The sequence below is a fragment of the Mesoplodon densirostris genome, chromosome 17 (assembly GCF_025265405.1).
Source record: "Mesoplodon densirostris isolate mMesDen1 chromosome 17, mMesDen1 primary haplotype, whole genome shotgun sequence".
NCBI lineage: Eukaryota > Metazoa > Chordata > Mammalia > Artiodactyla > Ziphiidae > Mesoplodon > Mesoplodon densirostris.
The window spans coordinates 68,293,250-68,318,558 of NC_082677.1; the positions used below are offsets into that span (position 1 = coordinate 68,293,250).

The window sequence follows — 25,309 nt, forward strand, 5'->3', positions numbered from 1 at the left end:
CCCATCCCTCCCCATGGCTCCCCATGGCTTCCCATCCCTCCCCATGGCTCCCCATCCCTCCCCATGGCTTCCCATCCCTCCCCATGGCTCCCCATGGCTCCCCATGGCTCCCCATCACTCCGCATGGCTCCCCATCACTCCCCATGGCTCCGCATCACCCACATCACTGCCTGAAGCATCCCCCACCATACCCCACACCACCACCCCCCGTCCGTGGAAAAACTGTCTTCCATGAAACCCGTTCCTGGTGCCAAAAAGGTTGGGGACCGCTGCCGTAGAAGATGGAGAACCATTGTTCAACTAACTGGATTGATTTTATAGAAAAGCATTCCTTGGATGTAATGATCTGTATCTTCTATCATTTGGAATAAGTGACAAAGATAAAGCTCCCTAGTTTAAATGGCTTCTCTTCTGGAAAAAAAGACACTAGGAGAGATCTCTTATGAAATTAGCAGAACCCCGTGACCTTTTGCTATGGAGAAGACGGGGTATGGATTTTTGTTACATGTTTATGTAGAAAATACAATAAAAATTCTTTAAAGAAGAATTAAGCCTCTGGAATGGAGACTATTCAAACTGGGCCTTTTGTTGTGTATTTTTAAACACACATTTTCAAAGCCGTGTTCTAATTTGATGCGTACGTAGACCACACATTTCTGTTGAATCTCACTGAAGGAAAGTGCTTGGAACCAGTGATGCCTCTGAATTTTCATCTAGAAATTGTCTCCATGCAATATGCCTGACCCCCAAATCATAAGTACACAGGCCATGTGTTGGATCCGATCACAATTCCACGTTGACAGTATGGTAGATTACATCTGACAGAGCTCTGGCTTAACAGCCATGGTGCTAACAGATGTTTGTGCCAGTTAGAACCACACATATTGTTAATGGTGATATCAGGTGTCCTCATCACCAACTCCCTCCTTCCTCAGTTTAGCCTGAAACACTTAATGAGGAGACTGCACTCTGACTAAGCAGTTTCTGCAGATTGAAGGCAGATGGACTGTGCCGAAAACTCCAGAAAACTCCAGTGGTAAAGTGAAAAAGACAAAAACAAAAAACTCTAAGCCTTGCTAACTTTCTCTTGCTTTCTCAAAAGCCCTCCTTAGCTTTGAACATTCAAGACTCTGCTTGCTTAGCCAAGTTATCCAGACTCAACACCTATATCTTAATCAGGGCTTCACTAATGATAAGTATTTAGTATGTCCTTTCCAACTGTCTCATGGTAATCTCGGCATGATCTCACGGCTGGCGAGTCTAGCCCATAGGTTAGACTTTTGCCTCCTCTGGTTTCCCTGGGATTTCACATGGTTCGTTCTTTCACTTTTTTGGGGTCTCTGAGCTAATTCAGAGGTGTCACCCTCCTTTCTAATGCTCCCTGCCCCAAAATCTCCACCTTTGATTTCTTTTCTTTTTCTTGGAGTATGGTTGATTTACAATGTTGTGTTAGTTTCAGATGTATAGCAGAGTGAATCAGTTATACATATACATATATCCATTCTTTTTTTTTTAAGATTCCTTTCCCATATAGGCCATTGGAGTATTGAGTAGAGTTCCCTGTGTTATACAGTAGGTCCTTATTAGTTATCTATTTTATATATAGTAGTGTGTATATGTCAATCCCAGTCTCCTAATTTATCCCTCCCCCACCTTATCCCCCAGTAACCATAAGTTTGTTTTCTACATCCATGATTCTACTTACCACTTTTGATTTCTTTACACTATTTGATTTTTCTTTGTAGTACAGAGCAAACCTGCCACAGCAATGAAGAGATAATGGAAACTAAATAAAAATCACACCCAGAAAGGATTATATTGATAATATTTGTTTGCTTGCTTATTCTTTGTGTCTTTTACTAGAATGTAAGCTCCTACAGGATGGGGATTTTGTCTTGTTTCCCTGCTACTTCTCATCCCTTAGAACAGGACCTGGCTCATTGTAAGTAGTTGATAAATATTTTACTGTGTCAGTTAATGAATAAATGAATGACCTAGAGTTGAAAATCAAAGAAATTCTTGGGAAATCTTGTGCAGTCTTTGACAGAAAAATTCCTCTAGAAATAAAATTTTATTTCCTAGTATGTTGACTCTGAAATGATAGACACTGGACCTGTGTTTGGAAATTAGTAAATATTTAAAGTTACGGATGTGATTCATTGCCATAAAGTGCTTTAAATGTCTTTAATTTCAGTCAAATGCATCTGATATTTCACTTTTGTGTTACTATCTAAACGAAGATATGTGCTTTGTAGGATGTCCAGATTTTTCTACAGTTTATGGTCACTTTTCCGTACCTGGCCATTTAGTTTGCTCCCTGAGTTTCCTGATTACTTCTGGTATGAAGTGTTAAGCAGACGTGACAATGTGACAGAAGAACCCAGGTGCTGGAATTGTCTAAGCAACCATTTAAATACGTTTTCACAATCACACTTCCAAAATCCAAAGCATTGCTTAGAACTTACATCTTGAGTCAGAGTTTCAAGAGATTTCCCCCTGCTGATCCTCTGGCTGTTTGATCCGTGTCTTAGTGACCTAAAACAATCACAACCAACTGATCAATACATGTCGAGATCAAATTTGGACTTTTAAGCGATGACCATCATAAAAATGAAATAAAGTAATTCCTGATAGCATCACAAATGCTTAATATTTCTTTTTATAGCAAAAGTTTTAGTCTATCCACCTGCCTTTGATCTCATCTAACAAAATTCAGAATTTTTTCCTTCTGATCTTAAAAGTGAGAATTTGGCTATCATCACCAAGGGAAGGGCTTTTGAAAGATGTTTTGATTCTTTGAATCTGATTGTGAGTTTTATTACTGTTGCCATCAGCAAACAGAACTCAGCTCTTCACCCGGGCCTGCCTCCTGACCAGGGCTGGGGTCAGTGATGCTTCCTGTAAAACTCCTTTCCTTCGTTTCTCTGCAGCCTCGGCTTCCGGTGTATTTACCTGCGCTCTTGGCGGATATGGTGCTGCACACTAAGAATTGACCTTTCCTTTGCCGGCTGCCCCTCAAATGATCCGCTCAGCATGCGCTGTCGAGTGCAAGCTCTAGAAAAAAAAGGAGCCGCAGATAAATGCCTGATTTGTACACTTGGGATGAATAATGCATAACTGCTCATTATTCTTCTTATTCTTAAGGAAACACCAATGATAAGACAAAGTACAGCAAATGACACATTGCCAATAATGTAAATGAGCTTTAGGTTCTGTGTCAAGAATACTTTCAAAACAGGACGGTCATAGCCACGAAAAGGTGCTGGAAAATAAATAGAAAACAATCCCCCCAACCATGTGTCCCCATTCCATCCCCACCCCAAACAGAAGAGCCTCTACCGGGATTCTGTAAGCCAAAGGGCCAGCCTAACCATAGGTACCCATGATGCTGGTTTTCAATTTAGACAGGGAGGTTTCTAATAAAAGCCCTTAGGGAAGGATTTGTCCACCTAGGCTCCTGGGCTGATGGAATATATGTTCCAAGGAGAGTTTGCAGAACGCTAGGAAAGGGTAAAGTTAGAGGCAACAAACTAATAGAAAAGACAAGTAATTAAAGCTGGAATGAATACCTAGAGAAACGTCAGCTGAAAGCCTGTGGCTTACAGGTAACCAGTTGCCACTTTCTTTGTACTCACAAAGCTCTGAAGACTTTTTAAAACATGTTCGCTTTAAACCGTAACCGGGCTTGTGTTAATTTCAGATTTGCTAATGAGTGAAGACAATTGGGTGACTCAACACCTGTGGTGTGAATGATTCGGAGAGAAAACAACATTTCTTCTCCAGGAAGCTCTCTCCAACTGGAAATGACAGGAATTCCCTTGATGACTATAGTAGTCAAGTGGAAAGAAAAGAAATCCGTGGTTAAGAGACCTGTGTTCCAAGGCGACACTGTCATGAGCCAGTTGAGGGACCTTTGGGCTCAGTTTCATTATCCATAAAGCGAGGAAAAGGGTTTGAACTTGAAGAGAACTCATAAGACTTAAAATGCAATGGTTTTGTGATATGCAAATTTTATGACACCATATGTGTTCAAACTGGAACCCATGTACTCTGTCACTGCATTCGTAACACTTTCGTATTTATGGTTCCTAAATTGCATTTCTAGATTGGCTTTGAGTTATATTTTTACTGTCTGTCTCAGAGTTAAGATCTTCGAGAAAAAGATCTATGTCTGTTCAGCATACTTAAAACAACATCTCTTATGATATCATGTGTATTTTCAAGTACTTAAAAACGGTTTTGATGCCAGTGAGGATAATTACGACGAATACTTATGAGAAATCATACACATGCAACAAATGTAAATGCATTACAGGAAATAATGCCCCCAAATCACTCTTCTTAGTTTAATGAGCAACATGGACCATTTTGAGATAAAATCCAAGTCAAAATTTTATTGAACAACAAGGGTTTCTGGCAGTGAGATATAGAGACTGTGCTATTTCCAGGACTGCAATGGGGTCGAAGAGGAAGATGCATTTGTAAGTTCAGCTGAGTTGACAAAGGTATAGGATGATCTCATATTATGTACATTATGAATTATTTTTTGGACAAAGGTCTGAAAATCATGAAGGCATTCTGAAAAAAATCTATTTGGAGAACAGTGTTATTCCAGCATAGATATACAGAGCCTTGTCATTTGTGTAAACAGTCAAGACTTAACCTTCAATTTTATATATAGTAGTTTGTAACTGCTAATCCCAAACTTCTAATTTATCCCTGTATAGCAGGTACAAAATACTATATATAAAATAAACAACAAGGTCCTACTGTATAGCACAGGGCACTATATTCATTATCTTGTAATAAACTATTGTATAACGGAAAAGAATCTGAAAAAGATTCAGATATACATGTATATATGTAATATGAATCACTTTGCTGTACACCAGAAACTAACACATTTTGAATCAACTGTATTTCAATATTTAAAAAAAAGACTTGACTTTTAACCACTTAGTAACTTTTACTTTTTGTCACAAGACTCTTCCCTAAAAGTACATGAGACCTATAGGTCTTAAATACAAAACACATATAACTTGATTATAAAATACCCGTTTGAGTTGGGCGTTCCTGCTATGCTTGAAGTATATAGAATGTAACTGGCTTTAAGCTGCCTGTGATTTTAAAAAAAACCACACTGCTGGTGTCTGCCCGAAAGCCCAGTCTGAGGATGCCTGGGCGTCCTTGCTGGAGAAGAGTCAGGACCACACCTGAGACACCCTCCTCTGACTGAACAAGACAAGCAGGTCTCCATGGAGACAAACCCATATTGGAAGTCCCCCTACCCCCACCCTATGACACCTCCTCTTCCATCTCCTCCACCAATAGCGTGACTGAAGTTGGGGTGAGAAAGCAACCCCTCTTTTCCTCTTTGCTTCAAGATCAGCTCCCTCTTTTCTGTTGGGTCTAGAGAATTCAGAAAATAATACTCAAATGGGCTGGAGTTTCAGCCATACATGTGACATGAATGTTTGCAGTCCATATGTGAGTCTTCAGGTTCTCGGTGATTCGCACTCATCTGGGGTGGGGTTGATGGGCGCTGGCTTTTAAGCTCTATCCTACAATCAGAAAACCCGTGCTTAATCAGACTAGGACAGCCACTTAAATGTAACATATAGAACCATTTGCCTTACTATCCTTTTCCTACCACTTCCTTCTACGTTACAGGCACTGTTTGCTGGAACAATTTCAAACTAGATATTGATGGGAAAAAAAGAAGAAAATGCTAACTCTGGGCCAGTTAAAACACGTAACAGGTGACTTCAGAGCATCAGTCTCGGTGGTTTCCGCTTCCTGGGCGAGAGGCCCCTGCCAGAATCTTCTTGTTCTCTGAGCAGAGGCTGCCAACTCACCTCCTCCTTTCCTGGGGTAACAAGGTGCCCTGTGATCTGAGCAGGGTGAAATCAGGCAGGTGGGGCCCTCTCGCTGGGCTGTTAATGGTCCCCTTTGGAGCCTCAGGCTCAGTGTGACTCTCTGACCCCCTGTGCCAGACCCACAGCCTCACACCTCACCCCCAGATCTGGTACCAAAACCAAGGCCAGCAGTCTCTGTCTCCATTTAGCAGCCAGTGCCCTCGCCGAGTCTCTCCTCGGACCAAACGCCCTGACGTCTCGTTCTCTCCTTTGAGGATGTGCAGTGTCTTTCAAACTAGGAAACTCTAAAGGTAAATGCTAGGGTTTCTTTGCTGAAAACTGAGGGTCATATTCATAGCAAATTGGGCGAAGGCAATCTTTTTTTGAGGGGGGCACATGAAAGGCAGTTCATGAAAGGCTCTTAAAGGTTTACGCTTCCCCCCTTTTAAGTACAGTGGTAGAATCTTACTAAGATTAAAAGGCAAAATTTTCTTCTAGGCAAGGTATCCATTATAGTTAATAACTAGCTATTTGTCCATAATAATCCCCCTCCCCCAACAAAAACAGCTAATGATACAGAAAAAACTTTTCTACAGATACATAAATCCATCTGAAAGAAAACATATGGGAAAAATCTAATTATATTATACAAGGAGACTAGTTGTCAAAAATGAGTTCCCTATGGATGAAGGAAGAAACTCAGATAAAAGGAGATGGATCCGGGGTAGGAGGGGCCTGGTGGGGGCAAGGGTGTGGGAAAGCAGGCGCACAGTACTTCCACCCTGAGGACACCTGGGCTTTGAAGCAGGTGTAGGAAGGAGGCAACGTTAGGAGGTTTCTGCATAGATAAGACAGCCTCATACATAAGCCATTGTCACATTCTCTGATGAATGTAAAATATTTTGTTATTTAAGAAAATAATAAACTTGGGAGAAAAGTCACTTCCATCTGGCACAATCAGATGCTACTAAGAGGCTACATATTCTCTAATGCAATGTGCCAAGGTTCACACACAAGTACGGTAAAAGCTTGCTTTATTATTTTTATTTATTTATTTATTTATTTATTTATGTGGTACGCGGGCCTCTCACTGTTGTGGCCTCTCCCGTTGTGGAGCACAGGCTCCGGACGCGCAGGCTCAGCAGCCATGGCTCACGGGCCCAGCCGCTCCACGGCATGTGGGATCCTCCCAGACCGGGGCACGAACCCGTGTCCCCTGCATCGGCAGGTGGACTCTCAACCACTGTGCCACCAGGGAAGCCCTGCTTTATTATTTTTAAAAGGAAATACACTTTCATTATACATACAAGCATCAACTGTAACCCAAACTAGGAAGTACCACGTCACGTTTTGACGTGCGTCATACAATTACAAACTTTGATATAAATGGGTTCTGATAAGTAACATCAAGTGAGAAATATTTCACCGATGTGAAAGCGCAGAAGGATTATGTCTGCTGTTCCGTGTTCCTGCGGCCTGTTATTGGCCGAGCTTGTTTAATGCTTGTGGCATTCGGTCATCATTAGTTACCTCCCTTATTAGACTGTACATTTCTCAGGGACCATTTCATCACTCAAACCCATATTCCTAGAAGCGCAGTTCCCGGCACGCGAACGGGCTGACGGATGGACAGGACGGACACGTGAAGGGGGAGGTGGGGGTGTACAGTGAACTAGGGGGAGCATGGGGGGCAGGATTTACAACTCGCTCGTCTCAGGTTCAAAGTAGCAAAGCCGCAGAGGTTTGCAGGTCTCCACCCAGCAGCACAGAAGCGAACAGAAAGTTCTGCCTCTGTCTGGGGGCCAGATGGAGAAGATGATTTGAGAAAACACATGGTTTAGAACCACGCACTTCTGACCTCAGCTTTTCCCAGCTGTGGGACCTCAGGCAAGTGACATGCCTTCTCCGAGCCTCCGTGCCCCACGTGTAAGATGTGGTGACAATGATACCTTTGCTACTGACTTCATAGAGAGTGGGAGGAATCAAGTAGGATTATGAATGTGCAGCGCTCTGGAAAGGTAGATGCTCGATTTGAATGTTAGTTGCCATTATTGACTTTCTTTTCTTGTCCTATGTCGCGGTTGATGTTAAAACATTCCATAGAGGGTGGAGGAGAGAACAGCGAGTTGGACACAGATCGGTGTTGGGAAGGAAGTCTGCTCTGTTCTGACCGGTCAGCAGTGATGTACACTCCGGACCAGAGCGACAGCCTCTTAAGCGGTCTCCACAAACGTATTATTCTCCCAAGCAAAGTGATTTCTGAAGTGACCATCCACGGTGTGATTGCGGTGGGTGCTTCTCAGATGGCCCCCGATGACCCCACCTCCTGGTTTCCATGCCCGTGTGCAGCCCCTTAGTGTGGGCGGGACTTGGACACTTGCTTTAAACAAACATAAGGCAGAAGAGATGGAAGAGGTCACCAGACACTGTGCTTTCATCTTCCGCAGTCTCTGGCTTGCTCTGGGGATGAAGGCTGCCTTGCTGGGAGCTGCGCTATGGAGAGAACCCCCTTCCCAAAGGGGTGAGGCTGCCCTCCCATGAACAACCCTTGAGGAAGTGAAGCATTCATCCGACAGCCCAGGAGGCACACCAGCTCATCCGTAACCGTGCAAGCGAGCTGGGCAGGGCGTTTTGCCCATTCCCGTCAAAATGCCTGCAGCTTTGTGAAGGACCCAGAGCCAGAGACCCCACTAAGCCAGGCCCAGCTTCCTGGCTGAAACTGTGAGGTTATCCACGTGCTGTGTAAATCACTGAGTTGCAGAGTATTTGCAACATAGCAATAGATAACAAATACAGCTATCATCACTGTCTCAAAATCTTCAACATCCTACTGCTCTTCAGAGAAAGATGAAGACCAGAAGCTCAGCTTGACTTGCAAAGTCCTGTAGGGTCCGCTTCCAGCCTCACCCCCACATCGCTGTCACTGGTCCTGCAGCTCCCCACCCACGCCGCGCTCCCAACAGCTCCAAGACACTCTGCTTGGTCACTGATTACTTCACCTTGTACGCAGTAGGCGCTCAAGAAACATCTGTTACACGAAGGAACCTTGACATCTTCTGCAAAGATCAAATGTCTTCATTTCTTTTTTGATCTCTTCATGCTCACGAAGCACGGAAATAATCACAAAGCAGAAATATGCCTTTGAAATAGGCTTTCGTGTTTGAAATATGCTTTCGAAAGGGGAAGTTAAATAATCTTAATTTGATCTCAAGTTAGAATACTACACCACTCAAGAAGCGGGCTGCACACCTATAATAGATGAGACCCTGAAACGGTAACAAAAAACCAGACATTGCTTCTTGCAAGTAGGAAGTTTATAAATCTTTAGCTATATTCTATGGGAGAGCTGTTAAGGGAAACTTGCAAGCCAGCATGAAGCTGAGCTGAATCAATTTCTTTTTTCTTTTTTTTTTTTTTTTGCCGTATGCGGGCCTCTCACTGTTGTGGCCTCCCCCGTTGCGGAGCACAGGCTCCGGACGCGCAGGCTCCGGACGCGCAGGCTCAGCGGCCATGGCTCACGGGCCCAGCCGCTCCGCGGCATATGGGATCCTCCCAGACCGGGGCACGAACCCGTATCCCCTGCATCGGCAGGCGGACTCTCAACCACTTGCGCCACCAGGGAGGCCCCTGAATCAATTTCTTAAACAGGAGATTGGATTTGTCACTGGGAACAGGGTCACTGTGCACCTTGTCTTACAGGAATCTACTGCCAAGCTGAAATAGTAAATAACTATTTAATAGTTATGTAACTACTAAATAGTTATTTACTATTTCAGTAAATAACTGAGGAATTTGGCACTTTTCATACTGCACCAATAAGAAATGAGATGCACACATCGTTAAAGCTACTCAGGAATAGACCTAGTCAGAAGGAAAATTACTCAAATGTTCAATTAAGTTCTATTTTGCCGGGCCTCCCTGGTGGCGCAGTGGTTGAGAGTCCGCCTGCCAATGCAGGGGATACGGGTTCGTGCCCCGGTCTGGGAGGATCCCATATGCCGCGGAGCGGCTGGGCCCGTGAGCCATGGCCACTGGGCCTGCGCGTCCGGAGCCTGTGCCCCGCGACGGGAGAGGCCACAACAGTGAGAGGCCCGCATACCGCAAAAAAAAAAAAAAGAAAAAAAAGTTCTATTTTGCCACTTTAAATTTTTCATGAGGGTTTAGATGCCTTTTGGTCTCACATAAGGATCAAAGAAATATGTTTTCAGGAAGAAAGTGTTCATTGCTTTGCTGCCTAGAGAAAAAGCAAAGCTCAGGTATCGACACACTCTGTGATCTTCAGGGAAGGTCTCGCTCGTCTTAGGGGAAAGACCCTGAGAGTCGTGGCATGAAGGTTTTCAATATCTTCTCTTTATCTCTTCATAATGGCCAGTCCTGGGAGGCCGGTTTCTTAGAAACTCCATCTAGCGGTTTAAAATTAAACAAACTTGGTCGGCCTTCTTGGCTTCTGGAACCGGGAGACACAAGGCTTCAAGTGTCTGGTGAAAAATAATGAAGTCTTTTGTCTTGTCTGAGTGAGGAAATTCTCCATTATGCAGGCATATGTAATCCCTTTATCCCTGCTCCCTGGAGGAGAATTACAGTGGGGCATTTTCCTTTTCCCAGTTGGGGTTAATGTGATGCCCTCTCTACCTTTGAAAGTAAAACAAGCCTAGGACCCCTGAGGATGATTCAAATGTGGGAATATTCTTCAGCAAACACACATTCCCAGTTGCAAAAATATTACCCCTGGTTTCTTGCCAAGGCTTTGAAAAAAACATATGAAAGATTGACTCTTTTTTTTTCTTCTTCTCTGCATTGCCTTTGTGCTATGGAATTTCAATTGCCCCTTATATGACAGCCATATATTTGTATAAAATCTTTTATGGAGGTTGAGGGGAGAGAATCATGTCTTAAGAAACTGTCTCTATTTTTCTTGACATTTCTCCATCTAAAATATTTTAAAATTGGCCCAAAGGTGATGGTTCTAAGAGAGATCTTGGAGCTTTATTAGCCTTTAAACACCACTAGTTGTTTATAGAAACAGCAGCAGGGGGTCCTCGGTTTCTTTCTTCTCCGTCTCCACATTTTCTTTCTTAATGTTCCAGAACGAGGGTGTGGGAAAAGCCTGTACCTTCTGTAACGAAAGAGAGAGGCCTGTGAGTCTTCAAATTATTTTCATCCGTTATAGAAAACTTAGATTACACGACGATACTATCTGGTATTAAACGTAATTACCATCTAAAGGAACAGCGGTGTAGCTTTGCAGGACACTAAATTTGAGGGATTTTACTCACATCTTGAGCTGCACCTTGTCAAGTATTATCAGATGTGGTTAACATAATGTAATCACACCAACAGACAATAGGAAGAGAGTCCTTTAGTGGTAATTATGTAAAACTATGGCTGTAGAACCGGGTAAGAGAACAGATGATGAGTGTTTCCTGGAAGGGGCTCTTACCTGCCTCCATGTAAGTGACAACGTGATCCTCGAAAGCAGGGTCCCAGTGAGGCTAATAGGTGAGCGCCTCTGTACCGGCCTCTTGCTGCGATGAGGGAATAGCTGCGTTTTTACCCCAGTAGGTATCCTGCTCCTTTGTGAGTCAGCCCAGTCCCGAGTACGGCTCTTCATAGCAACAGTGAATTAGTTCCTTCCAATCTTGTGTTTTTCATGAAAATGTTTTCATACGTAGACATGTAAATACCCCAACAACCAGAACCTCTTGTAGACTGAAAAATGAAAGAAGCCTTACGTCTTATCACACGTAGATACCATACGTGAAAAAGAAAGTGACCTCACGGGAAATCCATGCCTTTAGTGCATCTATCCAATTCAGCAAATAAAATGTCTGAAACCCCACACCATTCACTGGGGTTCGAATTTAGTAACCCTGCTGTGGACTCAGAAAAATGTCAATTACATTGCAAAGCTTGAACTTTTTATTATAACAAAAGTGAAATTTTCCAAATGTTGCATAAACCGTATGGACCGATTTTTCTAGAGATATGTATCCTCCTATATTATTTACTACTTTACCCTTCAATGATAAAATAGTAAAAGAAAAACCTGTTCAAAATATCTCTTTGAATTTGTTAGGTAAAATTTAACAGCAGCTCTCCTAACCCACAGTGCTATTAAATCACTTCGGGGGCTTACCTAAAAATAATCTACAAATCATATACTATGTCAATGAAATATATATATATATATATATATTTTTATTGAGGTACGCGGGCCTCTCACTGTTGTGTCCTCTCCTGTTGCGGAGCACAGGCTCTGGACGCGCAGGCTCAGCGGCCATGGCTCACGGGCCCAGCCTCTCCGCGGCATGTGGGATCTTCCCGGACCGGGGCACGAACCCGTGTTCCCTGCATCGGCAGGGGGACTCTCAACCACTGCGCCACCAGGGAAGCCCAATGAAATATATTTTGATTACCACAAATCAGGTATTACCTAGGGAAACACCTTTAGAATATATTATTTTCCTATGTAAGGTCACGGAAGTTGACTAGACTTCTTTGTGGTGATCATTTCATAATATATACAAATCCCCGGGAATCATTATGCTGCACACCTGAAACTAATATATGTTATATGTTAATTGTAGCTCAATAAAACAAATTTTTTCTAGAGTTCAAGGAAAGGAAGTTTGGTTGTTGAAAGCAAAAAAAAAAAAAAGAATATAATTATTTTGTTTCAATTAAGTTACATTTCGCCTCCTTGAAACTTTCACCGTTTTATGTTTTATTCAGATGCATGTATCCACAGATCTTATTGCCTCCGTTTATTGTTCTCTGAATACACTTAATTTCCATCCATCTACTTAGTCTTTATATCTCCAAATGGCTTTCCAAACAATCTACAGGAGTTTTTAAGTATCGGAAAAATCTCAATAAGGAAAATCAACAATTAGGCAGCCTTAATAGAGTCACAGATAAATATTTACAATAATATTTAATATTTAAACTAAATATTTGATTACTATTTAATGATTTACTAGTAATATATTCATACTAATAATCTATGTATTTATATCTATAAACACAGTAAATATATTATAAACATTTAATAAATCAGATAGTAGTCATAGTTAATTAATAATGGCCTATTAATGCCCAATACCCTCTTTTCTTAAAACTTCGGGTTATTCTTGCCAATGGCCATAAAAATTTGACCCAGTCTCAGCCTCCTCCTCATCCTCAGGGTCTTCCCGTGCATCCCCTCCCACGGCTGGAGCACATCTCACTGAGAAGTTGGCAAGTCTGGCCCCGGGTTCTGGGGATGCTGCGCATGCCTTGCTAGCCGTGCCCAGAATGCAGAGCTGCAGAGAACTCCCACGACCTTATCAAAAATTGCTGAATTGCGGCGCTAATGGACAAAACAATCATTTGAAAAGGAGAACTTGCCCCAAGGGAAAAAGCAGAGCGGGTAAGAGGCCTGTGCTCTGCATCGTGAAGCGCTCTTAGACTCCCCGGTAATGTGCCCACTTCAGAGACCTGGCAGCTTGGGTCTAGACAAGAGAGGACAGATAAGGATGAACAGGCTCTTCCCCCTTTCCTCAAATTCCTCTGCTCACACAGCTGACGAAGTGCGCAGGAGCAGGTGGCCTTCGGAGGGAATCTTTGGGATTTAACTTGAATTCCTTCCTCTAGAAAACTCCTATGATCTCCTCGGTCTCTTCAACATCAGGTTCACCATATCTTCCAGGGGAATATGACTTAGATGCTCACATCCCAGAGAAGAGCCCAGACGTCAGTTCATCTGTCCTAGACCCTGGGGAGAGAGAGCTGGGAGAACTGGGGCCTCGAAGAGGCCAGTGGACCGAGAGAAACACCCTCATTGAGCCTACAGCCCATGAAGGACCACCCCCAGCTAAGCCCTCATCCACCCCGAAGTTACGGAGTGCCAAAGGGATGTGCACACCGAAGGTTCCAGGCAGGTATTACAACCCATGCAGAAGACGATTCTATGCTTGTCTCAGCCCCAGCGGGCACGGATCTACCCGTGGTGCCCACGACGGCAGTTACAGCTTCTGTCCAGCTGCTCCCCTGCCCTGATCACCAGCTGTTCTCAGCCAATGATCTTGATTTAAATTCCACTCACCATCACTCTTCCAGCTGCCAAGTCCATCAGGCTTGACTTTACCAACACCTGTGACCCCCCTCACCTCTCCCTTTGCTGGCTGTCCCTGCGAGATGCTGATCTCTACCTGTTTGACTAGGCTTCCTGCCAAAGCCTCTGTAGGCTGCCCGCTTCTGAGATAGATAGGACTGTTTGATTTCCTGGTGCAGCCAAGCAGAATGGAGAACTTGACAGCTGCCCTTAGGGCACTAGGACGATCACAGTTCTCCAAGCCCAGGACTTCCCGCCAGCCATCGGGGATGCCAACCTTGGCTGAGGAATCTATGTTGTTAGTTTGGGACTATATCCACCAATAAACAACCAGCAAATGATTTAAACAAATGATCTGATGATACCTTGAAGATGTTAGCCAGCCTAGCAAGGCTTAACTGAGTGTAAAGCTGAAGCAGATAGACTGCTTCCAGCTGGGTAAGCAAGAACCTTGGAATCAACCTGGAAAAAGAGTACACCGATGTATCAAAAGCACTTTATGCCCCTCAGATCTAGTCTCTGCTGGGCAATAGTGGAGATTCTGCACCACGCCCTTGAGGATCAGCTTTGAAAGATAACTGTCAATTGCCTGCCTCTCAGGGGCAACTGTGGGTCTCCCCTAACTTATTGCCAATAATGAAAAATCACCTACAGATACCAACTCGTTTAATCCTCTCCTATAGGGCAGGGGTTATACATTTATAGATCCCATTTAACAGATGAGAAAACGGAGGTGCAGAGACATTAAATAACTTGCCCAATGTCAAACATCCATGAAGTGATGGAGCCAGAATTATAACTCAGTTTGGCTACTGAGTTGCCAAGTGAGTACTTGATACACATGCTCACTTAACTCCTATGAGGTCACCTATAGCCCTACTTGGCAGATGGAGGAGCTGAGCCTTCCCAAGAGTCACTGCTACTCAGGGCACTTAAAGCCAAGTGTGGTTGGCTGCAGATCCTGTCCTCTTTCCATGTCTACTACCCCGACACAGCATATTCTATGTGACTGGACCTGGGACAGGAATGAGGCGCCCTTTGTAGGTCAGTGTCAAGAAGGGCACAAAATTCCAGGCCAGAAATATATGTATTTGTAATCAATAAAAATGACTGTCTTAAAATGATGAGAAAAACTCACCAAACATATGTCATTATATATATATTTAATTTTTTAATAGTAAGTAGCATTCAACTAAATTCAAAACATTATTAATTAAGTGTGTGGCAAGGAAAATTATGTCATCGATCCAAATATCAGAATATAAATATCATACCAGACTGAGCATTCAAAAAGATTATAAAGATCCATCCTAGCTAATGAGATGCTGATGGCAAACTACAAAAGGATGGCGCTTTCTAAAATAATGTAAAATGTTTAATTATTTTATTCTGACATTTCTCTATGTATTCAGCCTAGCAGGAATGATAATGTATTTTTGTTCAATTTCAGGGCTCAAATTAGAGAAATCTCAGTAGAGGGAGTGATGCTTTTGAAAGGCACTGCTCTTTGTTTTGATTTCATCTGATGTGATGTAAAGGTCACTGCCTTTTGAAGGAAGCTTTCTTTAGTGGAGCTGAATGGTGCAGATGAAGTCAAAATAAGAGTGAATTTAATAGCAGCCCTGGATTTTACCATTTAGGTGGTGGGCCATCCTCTCTCACGATGCTCTCCAGGTAAGTCTGGCCCATTAGTGCCAAATGAGTCACCTGCATTTAAGCTTGCGACACTATTCTCAAGTTCTGTAAAAATGCCCTACTTGTGTTTCTCATCAAAAGTGTTCCCATATGGGCTTCCCTGGTGGCGCAGTGGTTGGGAGTCCGCCTGCCGATGCAGGGGACATGGGTTCGTGCCCTGGTCTGGGGGGATCCCACATGCCGCGGAGCGGCTGGGCCCATGAGCCATGGCCGCTGAGCCTGTGCGTCCGGAGCCTGTGCTGTGCAACGGGAGAGGCCACAACAGTGAGAGGCCTGCGTACCACAAAAAAAAAAAAAAAAAAAGCGTTCCCATATATATCCAGAAGTTCATTTCAATTTTCAAAGCAGACAATTAATTTCAAAAAATAAGTAGAAGAATACAAATTAAACATGATTATGTGTAGAAATCGTTTGTGGACTTGAACTTCCTGTTCATAGGGAGGTATATAGCACACTCTTTGCTGGAATAATGCCGACCCTGTTTCAAATGAAAGATGGATATTTGGAAATGTGGGTCCCCTGAGAATTGAGCCCCCTGGTAACCCCACAGCTTAATTATCAATACTGAGAATCAAGACCGCTCCATCAACATGACTTGAATATTCATCCCAGGAAATGAATGTCCAGGAACTTAAGGCCTTAACCATAAGTACTTTCATTGTTAGCTTCAGGAACTTTCCAAAAATCCACTCATCCGAGCTACAGAGTAACGGGCCATTTCCTTTCTCTAGACGACAACAGATCATCAACTGGACAAACCAGTCACATCAGATCAACTGCTTCTCATCAAGACTTGGGCCAATTGGGCCTCCCTGGTGGCGCAAGTGGTTGAGAGTCCGCCTGCCGATGCAGGGGATACGGGTTCGTGCCCCGGTCTGGGGGGATCCCATATGCCGCGGAGCGGCTGGGCCCGTGAGCCATGGCCGCTGAGCCTGCGCGTCCGGAGCCTGTGCTCCACAATGGGAGAGGCCACAACAGTGAGAGGCCCGCATACCGCAAAAAAAAAAAAAAAAAAAAAAAAGACTTGGGCCAAGACACTGCCCAGGTAGGCATCAATCCTAAATATTTTAAGAATGCTGTTTCTAAAAATTAGTTGTATTTATTTTTTAAAGGTAATACATATATATGGTTAAAAATTCAAAAGGCATAGAATAGAACAGATTTCTGGAGTAGAGATGGAAGCCCAGAGTCACCATTTATTTTCCCTCTTCTCAGAATCACCCCAAATCAAGAAGGTAAGTGAAAATCAGAAGTGCAAACTCCATCTCAATGGCTGATGACTGAACTGTCATGCCATAGAGGGTGGAAAGAGCCCTGAAGGCAGTGGAGAGATGAAGGTGTGTCACCTCATCCTGTCCCCCACCCTGGGGGCTGCCCTCCCCCGAACAGTAATGGTTACCTGTCGATAATAACAAGTACTTGTTACTTGTATATCCTGAAGAGTCCTAAACTTTTTTTTTAATTGAGGTGTAACTGACATATGACATTAGTTTCAGGTATACAACATAATGATTCAGTATTCGTACATATTGCAAAATGACCTAAACTCTTATTTGAAGAATTCTGCCCAATCTCAACCAGACCTCCCCAGTAAAAACACTTAAACTCAGACCCCCAACCTTATGAATATCCACCCCTGACCTATCCCTTCTGAGACATTGTTAAGACCACTGAACTGGTGGTTTCCCTTACATAATAAGTATTAACATTTCACTTTGCTTCATCAACAGATAGTTCAGATGACCTTTTGGGGCAGTCTACACCACAAAGGCAGATGAGAAAACGGAGGTTCAGATAAGTGAGTAGCTTAAGGTTATAGAAAAGCAGAGCCAGACGCTGGTCCAGGCCTCCTAACACTAAGTCCAGTATCCTGTGTTACACCTGGGGGACCCTGAAGATCATCTCCTCCAAGCTTTAAATTTAAATAATTTCCCTGTTTATACAACAGTCCTCCAGATACCTTACATCTGGGATGTGTTTTGTATTATTTTCCCCAAATATTTGTTATTTTTTAAAGAGTTATTTCTAAGACACTAATATGTGACTAATGCCCGCCAGTGATGGACTTGCCCAAACGTCCCAGCTCAGGTCTTCTTTCCATGCCTCCCGGGGGAGGAACCTCTCAGATGAAACTAAAGTCTATAAGTCTATGGAAACAAAACACTTAGGAAAATCAAGAGTGACAGGAACAAGTCTCCATCGGGCCTCCCTTTTGTATCAAGGCAGCCCCATCCATTAAGGTATTGAGTCTGCACCTCCTGGTCTTAAAGTTCTTTCCTTCTTAAAGCCTCCTTTCAAAATGCAGATGGTCAAGGGAGAGGCGACTTCTCCCCCAGCTTTATTGAGGTACAAATGACAAATAACATTGTGTACATTTAAGGTGTACAACACGGTTTGATATTCATATATATTGTGAAATGAGGACCACAATAAAGTTAATTAACACGTCCCTCTCCTCAGCTACTGTTTTTTGTACTGTTTTTGTGTTTCTGTGTGTGCGTGTGTGTGTGTATGTCGTGAGCACACAAGATCTACTCTCTTAGCAAATTTTACGTATACGATCCAATATTATTAACTTCAGTCACCATGCTGGACATTAGATCCCCAGAACTTAAAACTGGAAATGTGTATCCTTTGACCAGCATCCCTGCATCTCTCCTACCTCCCAGCCCCTGGCAATCCCCTATCTCCTCTCTGTTTCTAGGAGTTTGACTTTGTTTTTAGATTCCACATGTAAGTGACATCATATAGTATTCGTCTTTCCACTTCTAAGTCACCTGGCAGAACTTCCTTAACAGAGAGAAGGGGGAGGCCTGGGGGAGGAGAGGGTCGGTGGGAGCACGGAGACCCTGGGAGAGTGCTGGAAACCTTCCTTCCTCTCCAATTTGTGCAGGGCTATTTGAACCATTGGCCCCAGGTGACTGTAAATGTTTTCCTTTTCTTTTTAATTTCTCTTCTCCTCTCTCTTTTTTTTCTCTTTTAGTTTTTGTTGTTGTTTCTGCTCAGGTACTCATAAATTTTCTCTTTTTAAAACCACTTCTGTACTTTTAAAAATCAACAACTAAATGTTCCACTCATAATGTCAATTAGCAGTAAAGGATGTATTTTCTAGCATTATTGTATATGTGCTTTAACATAACTTTAAGAAAATATTGGGGAGTCTCATCCATCCAGTCCATTCAATGTTATGACCCTGTGCACCCACAAAGTTAGTTTTTATTGCCAAACCAATCAGCGAATCTGTCAGAAGTCTGCTTGTTATTTTTCAATTCAAATAACATGTTAACACAGGCCCTTGTGACATCCATGTATTGCTAAGGCCTAATTCTAAGGCAGATGAATTCTTGGAAGGAAGTTTTCCAAAAATCTGTCGCTTGGATGGACAATAAGGTGCTGCCGATGGGGCCCTCGTTCTGGGAAAGCCATGCGGGAACAGCCCCTGTGTTCGGTCACCCAGAGGACTGGACATCTCAGATCAGTGAACCCTAGAGCTTCACCTTTCTTTTGGGTGGATGGGAGCACCACCTTTCTTTTGTAAACTGGGAGAAGGTGAGTAGGAAAGGTGGTGGAAAAGGGAAAGTGGAAGAGCAAGTTTAAGAAAGAGTTCACAGGAATGGGGTGTATGGAGGTCACCTCCTTCCAAGGGTCCCTGTCTGCCTCTGCTCTGAAGGTCTCTGGGAACCTCTAGGGCCCCTTCTGGAAACTTATTCTGGGCAGGTCAGTAAGGTCGCTTGATTCCTAATTTGGCAGATAGACTCTGGATATTAGGATCTCCTCGTGGGTGGTTTCTGGTTCCTGGGGGTGAACCAGAAATCCAGCACCCAGCTCATGACCTGTTTTGTGTGACCAGGGAGAGTCTTCAAGACCCTAGGGACTGACTGTGCCATGAACGTGTCTAGTACAATTCCAGCTGGATAAAGAACCTGGAGGACCACGTAGTGTTTGAGGCCAGCCTCGTGGTGTTATCTGATGGTAACGCCAGGATTGAGCCAGTTGGAAGCAAACTGAAGTTGGTTCACAGGTGGTTATATTTGCTTAGAAGCTCTCCTTTCTCTATTTCAATGAGACCTTTCAGTTTCATCTCATCATATTCTTTGGTGATAATATCTAAGCCCCAGAAATATTTATTCTTATCTCATAGAAGGGACTCCAACACACACTCAACTGTATGCATGAATCGTCAGCCAACATAAAGAATAAATACACAGAATCCTGTCTCGATGAGTTAGGATTGTTTCTGGCACACAAATTTCAGGTAGTGTTACAAAGTCAAAATAGTTTCTCAAATCATATCTATTAGCCTTATTTCCTCATTCCAGTTATCCAAGTTCTAGTGACAGAGATTCTGGCAAAATGCTTTCATGACTACTCTTAATAACTCAGGTGGGGTAGAAGAGAATCAAACTCCTTCCCTTTAGCACAGTTTGGACAGGGCTTCCTCCTATGAATTTATCTATTCACCTTGTCAGCCATTCCACCTCCAGCTCCAATATTTAGGTGTATTTCTTATACATGTCTATGTAATACAGAAACCAATAAATTATATTCCAAATACTTATGCATTTTTATAATGATCATGTTACTTTATATTAAAACATAGTCTTATAAAATACCCTTAAGCAGCTAGCTTAATTTTCCTTTCTGATACTTCAAGGCAGATTTTAGAAAGTAGCATTAAAATTATGTGCTTATGCTTATTTTATAAGCATTCTAAAATGGATATACTTTTGATTCTTATAGATTTTAAATACATTTATTTTTAATAATTAAAAAGCTTTCCCTTTTACCATTTTCCCCTTAGACTGTGATTTGTCTTTTAGAGATCACAAAAGACAAAATCTGTAAAAATAAAAGTTATTTTCATCTTTCTGTAAATGTTTATACTTATAATTTATGTTTAAGTGCATGAAAGAGAAAAAATGGCTGGTTGAGCTAATAAAATATTACTTTCTCAGGAGAGACGTTAATGATGTGTTTGACATTATTTTAAAGTACATAGTTACCCAAACCTACTCTGTAGCAGAAAGTATATATTGATACTCAGAAAATTAGTTCATTATTTTTAAAAAAGCTCCTTTTTGCTTAACTTAATCCTATTTGTATTTAAATATGTATCAGTGTTAAACGATGTTACCTTAAAATTTTAGTGACTGCGGTCTCCTTTTCTAGAAGGTTCCTTGCCCTGATGCTGAAGACAGACTTGCGAAGCTGTAAAATCATGAGTGTGACTTTAGTTTCAGAATATAAAAGGGAGAGGGAGGAGATATGGGGATATATGTATACGTATAGCTGATTCACTTTGTTATAAAGCAGAAACTAACACACCATTGTAAAGCAATTATACTCCAATAAAGATGTTAAAAAAAAAAAGACTGTAAAGGGGAAATATACTGACAAATCATTACACACACAAAACAGATAACACTATGAAAACAATACACGTGAATTTTTTCATCATATGATTGATTCTATCGTTTAATTTTAATTTCTACCTTTACTTTTATTTGAATAGAACTGCAAACAAGCTTGTGAGGCCACGTGTCACAGCTGTGGGGGCGACACACTGGCTATGCTCATTGGTAGTAATGTCTCCTTACATCCGAATAGGGTTTTCAGTTTCCAAAGAATTTGGAATGTTGCAATGACTACTGGACCCTTATTGCTGTCGTTTAGTAAAATGTTGTCTAATCCACATGACATCTGATTCTGGGACCCAATACTAACCTGAATGATGAGTTTAAGAATTGTTTTGCCTATAGACATAGAGACAAATGAGACCAACTTTCAAGGTTTCTTCCTCCTTGGCGACGATGAAATTAACCCAGGAGAAAGGACTAAGAAAAAAAATTCTGGAGGCTGGCTACAAACCAGAAGATACACTCCGCAGACTCAGCTCTGTACTGCTTGATAGTTACAGAAGTAAGATTGGTGACAGGTGTACAGGGATCCAGGGTGGGTAGGACAAGGGCAGAGAAAGAAGAGAGACACACCACCAGCCTGGGAAGATTCAAGAACTAGGAAGTGTAGCTGCAGACCTCAGATACTTGGACAATGTCCCATTCATTTTGATCAATAGATTAGACCAGATTTCCTGAGCACTTAGCATGATTTCAGTGACTATTGGAGAGTCATGAGATTATCAGTAAAAAGCAGGGTGCAGTAGCTAGTAAAATGCTAGGTGCTGTGCCCCATAGAAAAGATAAGGGGGGCTGTAGGGCTCTGCGTCGGGGAGAATTAGGTGTGTCTCAAATAGTTAGCAAAGACTTGACTGAAGAAGAAGTCGTATTGGGCCTTGAAGGACAGTTAAGATTTCTACAAGCGAAGGAAGCAGTGGGTGAAGGACTAAAGCTGGACATGTGCACAGGGCAGGTTAACCTGGTGCAAACTCCCTGTGCAAGTGCTGAGCTAGGCAGTCCTTTAAGCAAGGAGAATGGAGGAAACACTTTCAAACAAAGTTGAGGGAGGAAAATCGAGCAGGAGACAGAATAACTCTGTATTCAGAAAAAACAGACCATCCAGTTTCTCTTGAACAAGAGATGGGTAACCTGAGGTACAAAGTCACAGAGCTCCAATCTGCAAACAAACCTATAAATGAATGCTAGAATGTCAACCCATGTGGCCATATTGCCAGAGCTGGGAAAGTGCTGGTCATCACACCACAGCTGACAACCTACATAGCATCATCACTAGCAAGAGAACTTTCCTATTTCACAGCAAATCTGTAATGAAGGGAAGGGTCACTGCACACACTGGCTATTTCCCTCACGTGAGGAGAGGCGGTACACTCTTTTGTTTCCAATAATGAAAAACTGAGCTGGTTTCATTATTCACTAGAACTCTTGGGAGAATAAATTAATGTGTAGATAAGGAAACCAGAGTGGAAGTCATTTTTTTCCTTTTTGAAATTATATTTTCAGGGTAACACACAAAAGGCTGTTTGCCATGATCGAATCATGAAACTTTCTTACATCTTCTCTCCTCTGCTGACGCGTGACTTTGTGCATTGATTGAACCTCCCCGAGGTGACAGCTCATCTCCTGAGGAACAGGGTTTAGAGTCACTTTGGAGACAGAAGACTCAGCTGAAAGTGCACACCAGTTACGAAAGGGCCCAGGCTACAGAGGCCCCGGGAAGGCGAGTTTCAGGAGAGAACTGTGGATCCCACACTTGCCTCATCTTCAAAGGACGAAGACAGGCCTTAGCCGTCTTGCCCCTAGTGTAAGGTGATGGTCTGAACTCAATCACCCGGCTTCTGCCCTTGTAACTGGGCAGCTGACACTTAAAACAGTGTTCTTCACGCTGGGGAAAACCTTTGCAGACACTGGGACAACATGTGTTGTATTGTTTCCAAATTACTTCTCGCACTGCACATGGCTTCTAAAGGGCTTCCAAGTCTCCTTTGTCGTAAACTTGAACCAGGTAAAACAGAATATGCTATTAATCTGTACCAAGGAGTCCTTGAAAACTGCTTTTGTAACGAACAACAGAATAAGTAGAATAAACACCGTAATAGAATAACTTCAATTCAGGTTTGGGATATTCTTGATAGAAGAAAGGAGATTATCTATAGCTATCTATCTACCTCATCTATCTACCTACCTACCTGTATGTGACAGCCTTGATATGTATTTAGAAACTGTTTTTTCTGCTGGTAAATAAAGAAGGCCTGTAGTGACTATCTAGTTCTCCTATTTCTTTAGTAAAGCTTCGCGCAGTTCCTTCAGCCGACAGCACCAGCTGCACTGCTCTGCAGTGCCCTCTTCTGGCTCCAGAAGATACTGACAGGATCTGAAATAATGATCAAAGCACTTAAGGAATGACAGCTTATGAAAGGTGTAACTGTTCATTCTGGATATAAACCTTTCAGAAATGCAGGACTTAAAAAGAAGGGTATGGGTGACATATTTACATAGCATTTGAATTGAAAAAAATAAAAGATTAGTTGAAAAGCCTCTTTCTTTGGGTGATTTTATATTTGTAAACCTGATGCATTCAGCTCCCCAAGATAACTGTTCTGTGACTGAATTAATAATCAAAAACAAATACATTAAATTTAAATGTTCAAACAAAACATAAGTGATTTTTTTTAAGTCTTAAAATTTTAATTTACAAGACTGTCCCAGAATTGTGCACTTGAACATGGAATTCAAGACCCTGGAACTTCAAATCATTTTGCATCGAGTTATCTGTGGTTGAATACGTTGGAGCTGAAGGGCATAGCAATGGAGCGGTCGAGCCAATTTTCTGGCACTGCCTTTAGGTGTTTTCATCTACAGGTTCCTCTTTTATTCCCCCTTACAGTTGAAGACCCTGGGCCATTGACCCATAGCTTCCTGGAGCCTGGATGTTGCTAAGTGTACATTCACGGTATAGAGTTCATCATGTTCTTCTGTCCTCTGTACTTTCTGCAAATTGGCAACTGGATTCTGAGTTTCATCACACTCAGGTTTGATCAGAATGCACATCATGTCTGGTTGTCCCTCTTTCTGTGATGTTAGCAGTAGTGATATTCGTTGCTTAGATGATTGATTCATCCAGTTTGTAAAACTGTCATTTCTTTTTCATTTATTAGTTGGATTACTTTTATAATGAGGCACCTCCCCACATGTATTATTTGGTTACTCAGTAGTTCAATTCATAAGGAGAAGGCAAGATATATGCTTGATTCTTTACCTGTCTATAGGATAGCATTCCCTTCCTGATTCTCTTTTTCTTGTAACTTTTGTAGGGAACTTGACTTTGGTGATTTTCGGTTGCTCATTTTCATGCAAAATTTGTTTTCCTGCATTTCCAATATTTCTCTCCTAACTTCAGAGCTTCCTCTTCTGTTAGAATACAGGGATCAAGTGTGGCAGCTTTCCTTCTGGGATTTCCTGGCTCTGCTTTCACTCCCCCCTGACATTACCAATTTTATCTGGATCTGCTCTTTCCTTTATCACTCTTGTTATTTTTGATTCCACTCCTGGATGTTTTTCTGTTTCTTTAATTAATTAATTTATTTTTGGCTGCGGGCTTCTCTAGTTGTGGCATGCGGGCTTAGTTGCGTTATGTGGGATCTTAGTTCCCTGACCAGGGATCGAACCTGGGTCCCCTGCATTGGGAGCATGGAGTCTTAACCACTGGACTGCCAGGGAAGTCCCCTGGATGTTTTCCTTTAGTGTAGAGGGAAGAAGGTGTTTGCCTGTTCCCAGAAACATTTGATGCCCTGCAACTAACCTTGGCTTCTTCCCTACAGTGCTGTGTGTTATTGACTGAATGTTTGTGTCCCCCCAAAATTCATATGTTGAAGTCCTAACCCCAGTGTGATGATATTAGGAGAGGAGCCTTTGGAAGGCAATTAGGTTCAGATGAGGTCATGAGGATAGAGCCCCTGTGATGGGCTTCCTAAGAGGCAGCAAGTGTCCTGTTGCTGGCGATCAATAAACTGCTTCATAAAACCTTCCCTTTGCAAAAGAAGTACACATATGTTAAGCATTATTAATGAAATGGAGCAAGGGATGGCATTTTGCAATGATGCATTTGCCTGAGCTAAAATAAAGCAGTGACAAAAGTTCACAGAAAATAAGACATGTCACACCAAAAGGCATTTAGATTTAATTACAAACATAATTTGCAAAATGTTTAATTCAGAGAAAAAATCTGCTTTTATCTTTATTATCTCTTTCTT

General features: G+C 42.4%; 1 protein-coding gene across 2 annotated transcripts in view; it reads right to left on the reverse strand.

Annotated features, from left to right (window-relative positions):
- The window catches only part of NALCN (sodium leak channel, non-selective), a 263,906-nt gene that overhangs the window by 49,119 nt on the left and 189,478 nt on the right, over positions 1–25,309 (reverse strand). For both annotated transcript variants that reach the window (XM_060079639.1, XM_060079640.1), the window contains 3 exons: positions 20,777–20,850; positions 2,953–3,054; positions 2,466–2,535 (listed from right to left, as the gene is read on the reverse strand). In XM_060079639.1, the coding sequence (XP_059935622.1) occupies positions 2,466–2,535; positions 2,953–3,054; positions 20,777–20,850 (246 nt within the window). The remainder of the gene's footprint in view (positions 1–2,465; positions 2,536–2,952; positions 3,055–20,776; positions 20,851–25,309) is intronic.